General features: G+C 47.2%; 1 protein-coding gene across 6 annotated transcripts in view; it reads left to right on the plus strand.

Moving 5' to 3' along the window:
* OSBP2 (oxysterol binding protein 2) overlaps positions 1–13645 on the plus strand; it is a 1786946-nt gene that overhangs the window by 1671034 nt on the left and 102267 nt on the right. For all 6 annotated transcript variants that reach the window (XM_086943307.1, XM_086943309.1, XM_086943310.1 and 3 more), the window contains one exon: positions 8855–8975. In XM_086943307.1, the coding sequence (XP_086799433.1) occupies positions 8855–8975 (121 nt within the window). The remainder of the gene's footprint in view (positions 1–8854; positions 8976–13645) is intronic.

A 13645-nucleotide genomic window follows, 5' to 3' on the forward strand; every position in this document is an offset into this window, starting at 1 on the left:
AATCTAGTGTTTTACCAGGCTCTCCCATGAGGGCTGGCCCATACACCCACCACACATCCATCCAACAAAGGCGTCCCCGGCCAGAGGACTCTGCCAATAAAAGAGCCGAAGTGCAATAAAAGAGCCACCACAAAAGGTTGCATCTCCAAATAAAAGAGACTAAGTGACCCCCCCTCCATAACCAGTAAAGCACAAATAGCCACTGAAAACAGTGAAGCAAGTAAAGGAAATTGCATTACGCTTACACAATCTGTCTCAGCGCAAAATCAGTGGGTAGGAGCATGAGGCTCCAGGCTCATGTCTCCACCCAAATTCCATTGGAAACAGGGACCATGAGCAGTGCCCAGTCTGCATGCACACCCAGACTGAACCAGGGAAGCAACTGCACCTGCCGCCATAGCAGCCCCAAGTAACTGCAATAACAACTCACTGTCTCCCATGCACCAACGGAGACTGCGGCAGCCAAAGAGCACCAAGACCACTGCACGCTGAGCCAGGCAGAAGGTTGACCTGGGGCATTGAAGGTGAGAAGTTGTTCCAGTCCCGTGGTACAACAATACCCTCCAGTGGCCATCTGAAGAGACTATGTGCTTCTAACAGCAGAAATGCTGCATTGGCCAGCACCATTACACCCATCACTGCACAAGCTCTGCCACAGACTGGAGCAATTAAATTAAAAGGAGTGTGGTGGAGGAGCACCTCCTGGTTGTCAGTGGCTGGTACAAGAGATGAAGGTGGAGCCACCGTGTGCAAGGTATGAGACAGACTGAGCATTCACTTGGGCTCACAGACAATGAATAACTGCACAAAGGAGCCTGTGCCAGCCAGCTCCCCCAGCACCGAATGGCACCTGTTGGCCCATCAAAAAGAATGTCACACAGTGACCAACCCTACTACGCAGAAACCTATGCCGGACACAGCGCCGCAACAGCACAGCCTTGTGGTGTAAGTACTGCATCCCGGAGCGAAGAGGAGGCGGAAAGAAGGGTACCTGCCATCAATGAAGCAAAGCACCAAAAGGATCCCAGTGAAGGAGATCCCAGAGTAGGGCTGTGTGGCCTCAACACAGAAAGGAGATAGTTTTCACCCTTGCTGCACTAGCACTGCACAGCAGAGGGTCAAAGACTAATTAGGGAGTGCCCCCAACACTGCCTTAAATTGTGTCATGCATCGGCCCATTGCAGGCTTGAGGAGAGTTGCATGTCTCTGAGTGGCAAGCTGCCACACTTGAAAATGAAAGGAGACCCTCACCTCCTACAGAGATAGTGAGTTGTACCCAGAATACTTTTTTGAGGAAAAGCAAGGTGTGGAAGAGACTGCAGACCGGATCCATTAAAACATACTTAACTCCACTGCCGTTCACAAAATGGCTTATGCGCCTGAGAAGAAGCCCAGTAGTATAGACAGGACCGGACCTGCGACTAGGCTGTGACTGGAGAAGATGCGCAGTCCAATGGACATGGCAGAGCTTGCAGGAAGTCCCCGTGAGAAGTTCTGACAACATGGGCCTGTCACCACTTTGCAGCATGTGCAAAGAAGACATGTGGCCGGATGCCACATTACACCAAGAAGTGAGGAAGAATAGAGCATGGCACGTTGCCACATTGTAAAGAAGAAAAGAAGTGGAGAGTAAGGAGTGTGACGTTCCGGTCACAGAAAAGAACGGACAACCACAGGTGAGCGGAAGAAATTAACAAGGGGACAAGAACGAAGACTCGTACCACTATCTGAGTGCACCTAGTAACACAAGCCAACCCTTGGGGTGTGGTGATGTCACGGGAGACAGCTCAGCGGGGAGTACCACACATAAGCCACCTGCATGCACGAACTGTGTATCTGCCGGACGCTTCACAGTGTGACCATCCAGCCACCTATCCCTGGTTTCTTAAAGAAAATGGCATCCCTCCTTGCAAACGTAAATGCCAAAGAAGAGGTTCACCAAGTATACAGCAAGCTACATGGCTGCAAAGTCCCTCCAGTCACCCTTCCTCCATACAAGCCATCGCCACCTGTTGTGTAAGTCATCTAATGGCAACCTCTCCATCATTTGCCATGTGCATCACAACCACCCCGGGAGCATCAGGTAACAAAACTGGAGTCCTGCACCATTGCCATACAAATTGACAAGAAGCACTAGTGACAATCTGAAGAACCAGTGGCCACGTGCTCACCTGGTTTGCATCCTGATCTTGGTAGCGAGAACATGTTCCGAACAGGGCACATCTACCCCTAATGTTACACAAGTGACTAGTTAGTTGCTCCAAGGTGTTTTTGTGGCTGTCCAGATGCAGAAACATATGCAGTCCGTGGCATCACCCAAGCGTGAGAGATGAACTTGACTTTGCCCCACCAATGGATTCCAGGAGGTAGCCAGTCCGTGTAACCAAGACTACAACAGGTCACAGCACATCAAAACTGTCTCTGGGGGATCAAGCAACATCATTGTCAAGCATTCAAAACGGACTCCACCGGTGCTCCTGATGCGACAAGTTTGAACTGTAAACGATTACCTGGATCACAGCAAGAGCACACTGGACTGATCAACATCACATAGGTGGACTGCCACCTGACTAGCATGATGCCTGAGAATCTGGACTTCATCAGCACTGTGTTTGGGCCCAGAGGTACCTGGTTAGGTTAGTGCACGTGCTTGTGGCCAATCCTAAGTATAATACCCAAGTGTGTGGGTGTTTCTTATTTACAAAGTATGTGGGCCTAGAGCCCACAACTTTACCACCATATTTTTCTACAATCTTTCCTTACACTGACATTTTTAAATGAGATCGCCTTGCTCAGACTGTTTCTATATTCTGAGTATCTGTATTGCTCTTTCTGTTTGGACTGCAATTTACTTGGTTGTGTTATTAAAATGTCAAAGAATAAAATTAAAAAAAAGGAATTAATTAAAACTGGGTCGTCATCAGGACATGATTGGATTCAGCCTGTAAAATAGGATAGAAGAGAAAGTAACTGGGGTCATGGCAAATTTAGCCTAAAATAGTTAGAGCCAACAACGTTTGCTATCTCACCTCCATCACAATGGAACAAATACTGCCAATATTGGGGGATAAACAAAACAGTTTTAGTGCAGACTGTAGTTTGATAAACATGCTACTGTACCAGGTGCTTACTGTAGGAATATTTGAAGCAGTGGGACTTTATTTTGCCCAATAATAGGAACCAAGACCTTATTAACGAAAGGAAAGTGAGTAAGTGCTCCTAATATGCAAAACAAATTGTACACTTAACCTCCATGCATGAAATACCAAGGGTCAAAAGATCCCCAAAAGCTCGGTGGGAATTTAGAGGAGCCACAATGGGATGTATGACATTACAGCGCATGCTTTTACCATGCATGCTGTTACAACGCAGTTTTTACAACGCATGCTGTTACAACGCATAGCGCTTTGGGGTGCTGGATAGTGAATAGTTTAATTTACTATTCCAACTCCAGTCTCCGTGGAAGTAGGAAAGGTGTTGGATAGTAAATTAAAAACTATTCCCTATCCTAGAGCGCCCCCCAGTGCAATGCGTTGTAAAACCTGCGTTGTAAAAGCACTGCGTTGTAAAAGTTGCGTTGTAAAGGATGTTTCCCGCCACATTGTATTGTATGATAAAATATTGTTTTCCTTTTGGAACTCATTCTGCCCATCTCTCCTTCCTATTACGCCTCTGCCTTAATGCTCCTCATTCTCAGACTTTTTCTTCTGCTCTCCTGTTCTTTCCTATCATTCTTTATCCCCTAGTACCATCTCTCTGTTCGTCACATTTGCTCTATAGATGATTCTTGTTTTCGTCCCCTCTCTCACTCCAGTCCTTCACATTCTCTGTCCTTTCTTTTCACCTCTTCTCATGCTTCTATTCTCCCTGTCTCCCACTTCCTTCTCTGGTTTCTCCGTCCTCCTTCTTTCTAGAGCTTTTACTTGCATGTTAAATTCTCCATCTGTAAGCCTTCCTTTTCCTACCTCATTTTTCGGTCTTTATCCTGCTCTCATCCTTTCTCTCAATTCTTAATGTCCTCAAACCTCCTTTTTTCTACTTCCATTTTACTTACCATACATTTACACTATTATCCTTACTTACATCTTTTTCCTCTTTTCCTTTCCCTCTTCTCTCACCACCCTCTTTTCCTTGGCCTGCTCCCCAAGTTTCTTCCCCTGTTTCCTATTGTGTGTAATACTCTCTTCATCTTCTCTTCTATTTCTCTCCGTTATTTTGCTTAAAACCTTCTCTTCCTTTTTTATCTACACTGACCTCTATCCCCATGTTAATCCTACCTCCTCTTTCACTTCTTCTCCCTTCTATACCTGTCTCTTTCCTCCATTTACTTTTAAAGGCACAAGAAAATGACAATATTGATTTTGTACTTGTGTGAGGAAGGTTGCTACTGGAGACCATGTGTGAGAGGCTGGCCTGGTATCTGATGTCCACTGATGTAAGTCGGCGCCTTGCACCAGTCCAGACAACCCCTATGGTGATATAAGAGGTCTTAGACAACCTTAGAAAGCTCTCTAAGTGGTAAATGTGGAGATCAGCCTTCAAGCTTAGTCCAGAAGGAGTGTAAAGTAGCTTATTTTACTAGCATGCAATCTTATTGTATAGATTAAGTGGAAAGAACCCCATATTTCTATAAATATGTATTTATTATATAATACTCTCTAGAATGTTCAAGTATCTCCAACACGTAGATAAACACAATGCGCACAATACTTTAGCGAAGAAACTCAGTAAATAGTATGAAATACACAGTGGCCAAAGGGGGGGACCAAACCTTATACTAAGAAAGTGGAATAAGAACCACAACTCAGATCAAGACAGTGTCAAGAGGACTTAGAATTGCAGGCGACCCACAGAACCACCCAAGGTAAGTAGATAGAGACCATATGAAGAGCGTGTGCAGTGTGGGAACACGACTGCGTGCTCCGTATAAGTCTATGTGCAAGTCGTGGTTGGATTTGTAAAGATTAAGGACCCTTCCCAGTGGACCCCAACTGAACTGTGTGGAAGACAGAAGGTTTGAGAGCCACCCCACCCATGGAACCCTAGTAACAACGTTACCTACACCAGGGAAACCAGGTGCATATGTGTGAAGTGATGTCGGAAACCACCGCCAGACCCAATGGAGGACTTCAGGAACGTGCTGCTGCTAGAAGAGGAAAAAGTGATTGTGGGAATGCAAATGTGGACTCTTGAAGAGGAGTACCTGAAAGCAGAGGGAACAGAGTTTCATGTCACTCAGGGGTGACCAGGAAACTTGGATGACAAATGACCTCCCATGTCGGGTGCTTCAGGAAAGATGATGACCTTGACTCTGCAGCTGTGAGGACCAGGCGATGATGAGAAAGACCAGGATCTCGAGTGCTGAGGGGTCGGTGTCTGGAGGGAGCACCAACAATCCTTGGCAAAGGCAAGCCACGCAAGAATCAAAGAAGGAGCAACGTCGGAACTAGCAACGTCCAGGGCACTCACCAAAGGCAGGGGAGTCAGGACAAGCCTGAGCAATCAGGGAGCCCAAAAGAAACAAGTGTGACCCGCAAATGGATGCCCAGGCTGGAGGCCCTAGAGTCGCAAGAGGACCCCAAGCGGCTCACCAAAAGATGCAGGCCCCGGTGCACACGCACAATGTAGTGTAGGTAAAGATTCTGGTCGAGGTTGGGGCTACTCGGAGCCCGAAGATCTTCTCAAAGAAGCCAACAAGCCTTTGCAACTTCAAGTTGGGTGTGGTACACAGTGGTTTAGTCATTGCAACCCCCACGAGGAATACTGGCCTCGTGAAAAATCAACACCTGTGTTGCAGAGCCCACAGAGTCTGGAGGAGCTCAGGATCTGCAGACCGGTTGACTTAGTTGCGGTGCCTGCAAATGCAGGGGAGTGACTCATTCACTCCAAGGGAGATTACTTCAGGTATCTTTGATGCTTCACAGGCCTTGGAGGTTCCTGTATAATGCACAGGCACAGACAATGCAGCAGATTGGAAGGGAGACAAAGACAGGCCCAAATGAAGTCCAGCGAAGTCCACGATGCCCAGACGGTAGAAGTGCAGTGGTGTCTGTCAGAATCTTATCCCACAACAAATCTAGGGACCTACACTCAGGTGAGCCCTTAAGTACCCTAAGGAAAGGGTCTGGACAGAGGGGAGGTTACTCTCATGTCCTTTGTCCAGTTTTATGCTGGACTGTTCCCATGCAGACCAGGTTCAAGACTGATTTGCATATGGCTGGGTCCAAACTGGGGTGGGGTGGATTAAACCCAGATCTTTGTGACTGGGGTGAACATTTGCATTGTTCAGCATTACATCCATCGTTTGTTACTTTTGCTTACATTGTAGATGGGGCAAAGGGTGGGTATTTGAGTGGTTCAGAGGTTAGGTAGTGATAGGAGATTAACAAGGTGATTAGCTAAGGAAATGGGCCTCAGGTAGGCTGACATACAAGCTCAGCATTGTCACAAATGGGTGGGGAGATAGGGATGTTTGCCAGAGGGCTCTCTTTATTCAGAGCCCTATGCTGCCACTGCTCAATGTAGGTATGTATCACAAAAGCAGGCCTCACTTATTTTTGCTTTCTATTCATGGTAAGGTAAGTAAATCACTTTCCACTAGATAGTGTTGTATACTGGAGCAACCTCAGAATGTATTCAAGGTGATTGATTTTCTTTTGACTGAGGTCCTCATACATCAGAGAGGGACCCCACGTGACGTTACTGACCGAGTGAATATAAAAGCTTCTTACAGGTCTGTACTGGAGTTGGCATAGAAGCAGCTCTGCAAGTATTGAAGAAGGTGCTTCATGAGCGAGAATTCTTGAGCCCTTTTCCTGATTTTAGGGGCACAAATAGAGTGCTTTCTATCTGCTGCACACTGTCATGCTTTCTTTAGACATTACACATGCGGTGCATCGTCCTTCATTGTGCTGGGCACACCTTTAAAAAAGTTGTGTCCGGCGATTTGAAGGAGAATTCACCTTATGATGGGGAATGCACTGACCCCAGGGCAGCTACAAACTCGTGCTGCCCTGGGGACAGCACATTCACATGAAATAAGGAGCAGGAGCTTTGAAGCCGCTCCGTGTTTCACTGTGCAGGCAGCAACCTGTCTGCACTCTTCAAGGGGAATAGAGATCCCCTTGCAGGTGGGTGCAGTCAGTGGCTGCACCCACCTGCAAGGGGATGTCCATGATGCTCCTTCCGGAGCGAACGTTGCGCTCTATAAATACCCCTCCAAATATCCAAATGTCCGGGGGGTTCAAAGGACCTCTTTTGTGCCCTCCAGAGGGCTGCTCTCAGGGGACGCACTAACATTGCGCCATCTTTTAAGTGACACACTGTCAATGAGTCAATATATGCAAGAAAGGAAGGGGTATCCCCGACTAGAGTTCCTAATTCGGGATGTATACAGTGGTTGGAAAAACAGGATAATTAGGAACAGTTTTAACTAATGGACAGGACCTGACATCAGACAGCAATAACTATAGATGAACACCGTGCATGGTACAAAAATATATATACATTTTATTCAAGAAGTATATTTGTCATTAAAATGCAAACATTTTTGTTTTGTTTTGTGTTTTCTCCGTGTATGTGTGCCTCCACTGTACATGTGATGGTCACTCTACCTATACAGAGTCATATACACCTACCCGGATCCCTCATCTGCTCAATATCCATACCTTCATATAACTTGGCACATCAAGACAGAATCTCAAGAACATCACCCCATCTTCTGGACCACTTTTTGACCTCTGTCTTCGTGAGAAATTGTACCACCCACATCCAGGTTCATTCGGATATTTACATGGCTTCCTGATGAAGGCCCCCAGCCGAAACGTGCGTAGTTGTTACATTTAGCCATGTTTTTAAACTGCAACGATTAGTGTGTTTAAACAGCCCCCATACAGTTCCCAAATAATGAATTTTCTTGAAATGTATAGAACTGTGATATGAACAAAAATGTATATGACTCTGTATAGGTAGAGTGACCATCACATGTACAGTGGAGGCACACATACACAGAGAAAACACAAAACAAAACAAAAATGTTTGCATTTTAATGACAAATATACTTCTTGAATAAAATGTATATATATTTTTGTACCATGCACGGTGTTCATCTATAGTTATTGCTGTCTGATGTCAGGTCCTGTCCATTAGTTAAAACTGTTCCTAATTATCCTGTTTTTCCAACCACACTGTCAATGAGTCACCTGACGGCTTCTGTCCCTCTGTACCCGTGTCGGTAATACGGCGCGGGCGCAGAGGCAAAGGGATTCCCTCATTTGCATGGGGGCCCATGCAAATGAGGAAACGACCCCTTGAAGATAGCGCTGGCACTTTATGTGCATCAGCACTATTATAATTACAGAAGGGGCAGCTTAAGCGTCTACGGACCCTTCTGTAATACCAAAAGGGCCCCGGGGGCAAGCAAAGCGGGCGCAAGCACCCGTTGCACCCCCGGGGCACTTTATACAATACATACCTAAGTGTGACAACTAGCTAGCAAGGGAATTGCATCATGCCAAGATTATTGATGATGCAGCTATATATATATATATATAGATGTGTCCGGTCCTTTAAGCCTACCATTGGAATTACTTGGATTCTGGATTGTCAATCTCCTGGTTTAGAGTTTAAAGTCATTGCTTTATCCCCGGTATTGTGTGTTTCAAATTGGTCTCCATTTGATCTGTGCATTTTATGTTGCCTCTCATGAGGTTAATTAGTTTAGAACCACTTTATGTATGTACATGCCCAGTGTCATGAGAATTCTACTCAATAAATATGAAAAAAATGCTAAAAAACGTACACACACATGATTAAACTGTATTATGCAACTTGTGTTTTTGTGCTTTGTTCACAGGTGAGCCATCACCCTCCTGCAGCTGCCCATCATGTGTATTCTAAGCGTGGATGGAATTTATGGCAGGAAATTACCATAGCAAGCAAGTTCAGGGGAAAATACCTTTCCATCATGCCACTGGGTAAGAAACTTGGCTCTTGGGTACATTTGTCTTGCTGGCTTATTGTTAAGAAAAAAAGGTACAATTGAAGATCTCTAAGCGGTTTTGTTTACATACCTTCAAAATGGACTGAGGCATTGGCTAAGATAAAGGGTTTGACACTATTTGTTTCTAAACTTTATTTCAACGAATTTATTTTGAGGAGTGTCTGTGTTTGCTTCAGTCTTCAGTCTCTTTTCTTTCCAACTGGGGCCCCCGAATATTGATGAGTCCGGCTCCAGCGACCTTTTCACCATATATTTTTTTATTTATTTTTGGGGTTTTATAATGCGCTTACATGACCAAAGGGGTATCAGAGCGCTTTACAGCTGCATACATGTATAGAAACATAAACATTAGAATACAGTGACTAGCTTCTGGAGTACTGGAGGTCACATAGACTGCGGTCATAGACCAGATGCATAGAGATAACACTTGAGGAGAAATTCTTTTAATTGTCTCTTGAAGTTTGTGAAGGAGGAATTAGTCCTGATGTGGGTAGGGAGAGGGTTCCAGATTTTTGGGGCATTCCCTGAGAAAGAGCAGGAAACCTTTGGGGGAATTAAGAGGAGCGAGTTGGAGCTTCTTAGGTTTCTTGATTGTCCCGCTTTTGTGAGTTTGGCTGCAAGGTAGTTCGGTTTGGCTGTGTGTAAGGCTTTATGGTTGAGACAGGCAGTTTTGAAAGTGCAGCGTGCTTCAATGGGCAGCCATTTTAGTTCTTGTAATGCAAAGGTGATGTGGTCGTATTTCTTGGTGCCTGTGACCATTCTTGCCGCTGCGTTTAGGGTGGTTCTCGTTGGGGCTATGTGTGTTTTAGCAGTCCCAGTTAGTGTGGCGTTTCCATAGTCAAGTCTGGAGAGAACTAAAGATTGGGTTGCGATTTTTAGGTCATTGGGGGTATGAAATGCTTGATTTTGTTGAGGAGTTTTAGGTTGTAGAGCGTGCCTTTTGCTGTGGAGTTAATGTGGGAGCTCATGTGGAGACTTGAGTCTAGAGAGATCCCTAGAGGGGGCGCAAGGTAGCGCGCAAGCAAGATGGCTGCACAAGTGTGAGGCTCCTGCAGCCTGGAATGTAAAATCCTTCAATTATCCTGCTAGACGGACTGTCTACCACCCTAAACCCCGGACTGAGATTGCTTATGACCCGCGGAGGACCTGCTGTGAAATGTAGCTGAATTGAGCTGTTCCCGCTCTTGCCGCAAGCGTGTGAAATATTTGCCGGGGAGAGAGGCGGGGTGAGGTGGAGCTCCGGGGCAGGCGCAACATCTACGCGAGCCCGCAGCGCACCACGAGGCGAGTGGGCTCTGCGGTGTGAATTGGTGGCAGTGATCGGAGGTGGCGGACTGGGCCCCTGCACTGCTGACCGCTGAGAAGCCCTGGGTGCAGTGCAGAAGCCCGGACTGCCCTGCTGACTGCAGTGGCCGATACTATGGTTGCAGATTGCATCTGGGGTAAGGCGATCCTGACAAGCGCCTTAGGCGAGTATAGCGCCGAACTGCTGGACGGATGTGGGGGCGTGCATCTCTGCGCTCCAATACACGCTACTGCGATCGGAGACTCCGGGGAGTGTTGCGCTGCCCGCGCTGAGGTGGCCGCTGAGGGCCAGGAGCTGGGACTTATACTTGTGGAACCTTCCCTTCCCCGGCAGGATATAGTATGTATGCAGGCACCCAGAGATAATTGCGCCGCATCACCTGGAGTAACGCGGCGGCTGGGACCCGCTTCTGGAGCAGTGAACATTGACATTCCTCTTTGGGCGGTCACTGCCCTCTGCTTGTGTCTGCGAGCTGACCATTGGTGGACATTCGGGGGTCCCTGGCAGAGGCCTGTTGGCAGTAGGACATTAGCGGCAGCCATTTTGAGAGCGGTGAGGCTGGGCGTGCATTATGCATCAAACCGACAAGCAAGGGTCGAGGCGTCATGATGGGGCGCTGATGTGAGGGAGAGCTTGCAGAGACAGGGCTTAAGAAGTGGTGGGCTGTGATCACTGACGCTCTGGACTCACCCTGATCTTTCCCTGGTTGCGCTGTGGAAATTGCCCCGGTCGAACACTGCACACTCCTTGGCGTGGAGACTTTGCGCTACAGGGTCACGACAATTTGCATGCTTCATTGGTCCCCCAAACTGGTCTGCCCCAGGACAAAAGAGTGCTTTATAAACATTACTAGAAGGCCGTATACAGAGGCACCGGGAAAGCACCTTTGGCCACAGACTCTTGCCCGCCATGGGAAAGCCAGACGCCAAACAACCTAAACTAAACTTTGAGGCAACCAGGCGCAGCGCTCGGATCCCGCAAGATGATCAAGAACTCAACAGGAGAGAGCGTGTCCAGGATCATGACTCTGTGCAGACTGCGGGTGTGCAAAGTATCCTTCAAGAGGTTTGTCAGGGATTTGCCACTATTGTTGATAAAGTGGACAAGATGTCGTCGAGGATGGATGCCATTGCGCACAAGCTGGAGGGGCACGAGGATCGACTAAAGGAGGCGAAGCGGCGCATTTCAGATACTGAGAACACAACGACCAAAGCCACAACGCAAATTGCCCAAATGGACAAACTTCTTAAGCTCCTAGCTGCAAAGAATGAGGACTTAGAAGCGCGAAGTCGGCGCAATAATATACGCGTTTTAGGGATTCCTAAATCCACCAACACGGGCAAGATGGAGGAGTATGTCGAAAAGCTGTTGTTGACCTCTATCGGGGTTTTTCTCCTATCAGTTTATAGTAGAACGTGCACACCGCACCCTCGGGCCGCGACCACCACCGGGCAGCACGCCTCGTCCCATCATAGCAAGGCTTTTGAACTACAGAGATCGGGACGTAGCACTACGAGTTGCGAGGAGCAGAAGACAACTCTCCTATGACGGGAACACCTTCTCCATATATCCAGATTTTACCCCTGTGGTTCAAGAGGAGAGACGCAAGTTCACAGCTGTTAAAAACAAACAGAGACTGGCCCAAATTGATTATGCTCTATTTTACCCTGCGCGCCTTAGAGCTACTCATCAAGGCAAACAACGTTTTTTTTACTAAGCCGCAGCAAGAGGAGGAGTTCCTGAAGCACTTGAAGCGCACGAATGTCTCAACAATCCTCCTCGGCAGGAAGGGAAGATGATTCCCAATGAATGCAGTACTGCTCTGCACAATGCTTTAGAGGCGGAGTGAACTGCGAAGACTGACTGATGGTGGGGGACTCTTTTGGGTTCACCCCTTTTTCTTTTTTGGGTCGACTGGCGGTCCATACTATGCCATTCCACGACAAGCAAGGCACCCTCTGCCCCCTAGGGTCCAACAGTACCATCTGAAATGGACTCACTGGGTGGGGTACACCTGTGCTGTCACCTAGGTTGGCCCCCAATGGGTGTTCCCCTGCTGTTGTTTACTGCATATAGAATGCAGAATATGGTTGTTTTTCTTGGTCTTTTGTTGGGACATGGGGAGGAGGGGTGGGTGAACAATTCTGGCAAGTTGGGGATGCTTCAGTGGACAGGGGTGGGGGACTGGGGAGACTATTACTTTCTATATGTCTTTAGCGAGACAGGTTAGTTGTTTTACAGGTTTACTATGGCTGACATGCAAACTAGAGATTAAGCGCTCGACACCTAGGATAACTTGGTGTAAGGTACGCACATGTGGATTGGATCACGTCCTGCAAACACTGTTTTCGACATTAGCAGACATACAGGGCCATGACAGACACTGATCCCGAGAAATTGAATATCATCACATGGAATGTCAGGGGACTTGGGGATCCGCGGAAAAAGAGACACATACTGGCATATCTGGACAGACACACCGTCCACATAGCTATTTTGCAAGAAACACACTTTAATCATAAGACACTTAACAGCTGTGCCTTTAGGTGGGCGTAACATAGAATTTCTACCTCTTACTCATCATATGCGAGGGGAATGGCCATAGTTATAAAGAAGCAAATCTCCTTTCACCTAGTGGGAGCTATTTGGGATTCGAAGGGTAGATACTGCCTCGCCTGGGGGCGACTGGGTTCTGAGTCAATTACCCTGGCATGCTGTTATGGGCCGAATGTAGATGCCCCAGAATTTTAAACAGAGTTGTGGGCTAAGATTCTCGATCTAGGTTCCAACCACATAATTTGGGGGGGGGTGGACTTTAATGTCACTTTTAACCCAAGAATGGATAGATCCCATCCAGCTCCCCACCACTACACTAAAGCTCGCGCTGTCTTACAGGATACGATTGATACTTATCACCTGCTGAACGCCTGGAGGCATATACAGCCTCATACGTTAGAGGGCTCACACTACACTGCGCAAGAGGCTTCGTGGGCACGACTGAATGATTGGTTGCTATCCCGGGGGTTGGGTCCCACTATTTTTAAAGTACAGCCTCTGGCTAGGGCTTACTCAGATCATGCTCCGGTCAAACTCAAGCTCTTCTCCTTAGAATTTGGCCCGCCGCGCAATGCATGGAGTATGCACGCTCCTATTCTTTTAGACTCAGTTTTTCAGGGGGAGCTGCGGGAAGAAGTGCAGGACTTTTTCTTATGGAATAAGGGTTCGGTAGAGAGTGTAGCGACCATCTGAGAGGCATTTAAAGTCCCACTTAGGGGATAATGCATATCTAAGGGGTCTAGTGTACTCCTAAACATCACTAACATGTTGTGCAAATTAGA

This window comes from Lissotriton vulgaris, chromosome 11 (assembly GCF_964263255.1).
Source record: "Lissotriton vulgaris chromosome 11, aLisVul1.2, whole genome shotgun sequence".
NCBI lineage: Eukaryota > Metazoa > Chordata > Amphibia > Caudata > Salamandridae > Lissotriton > Lissotriton vulgaris.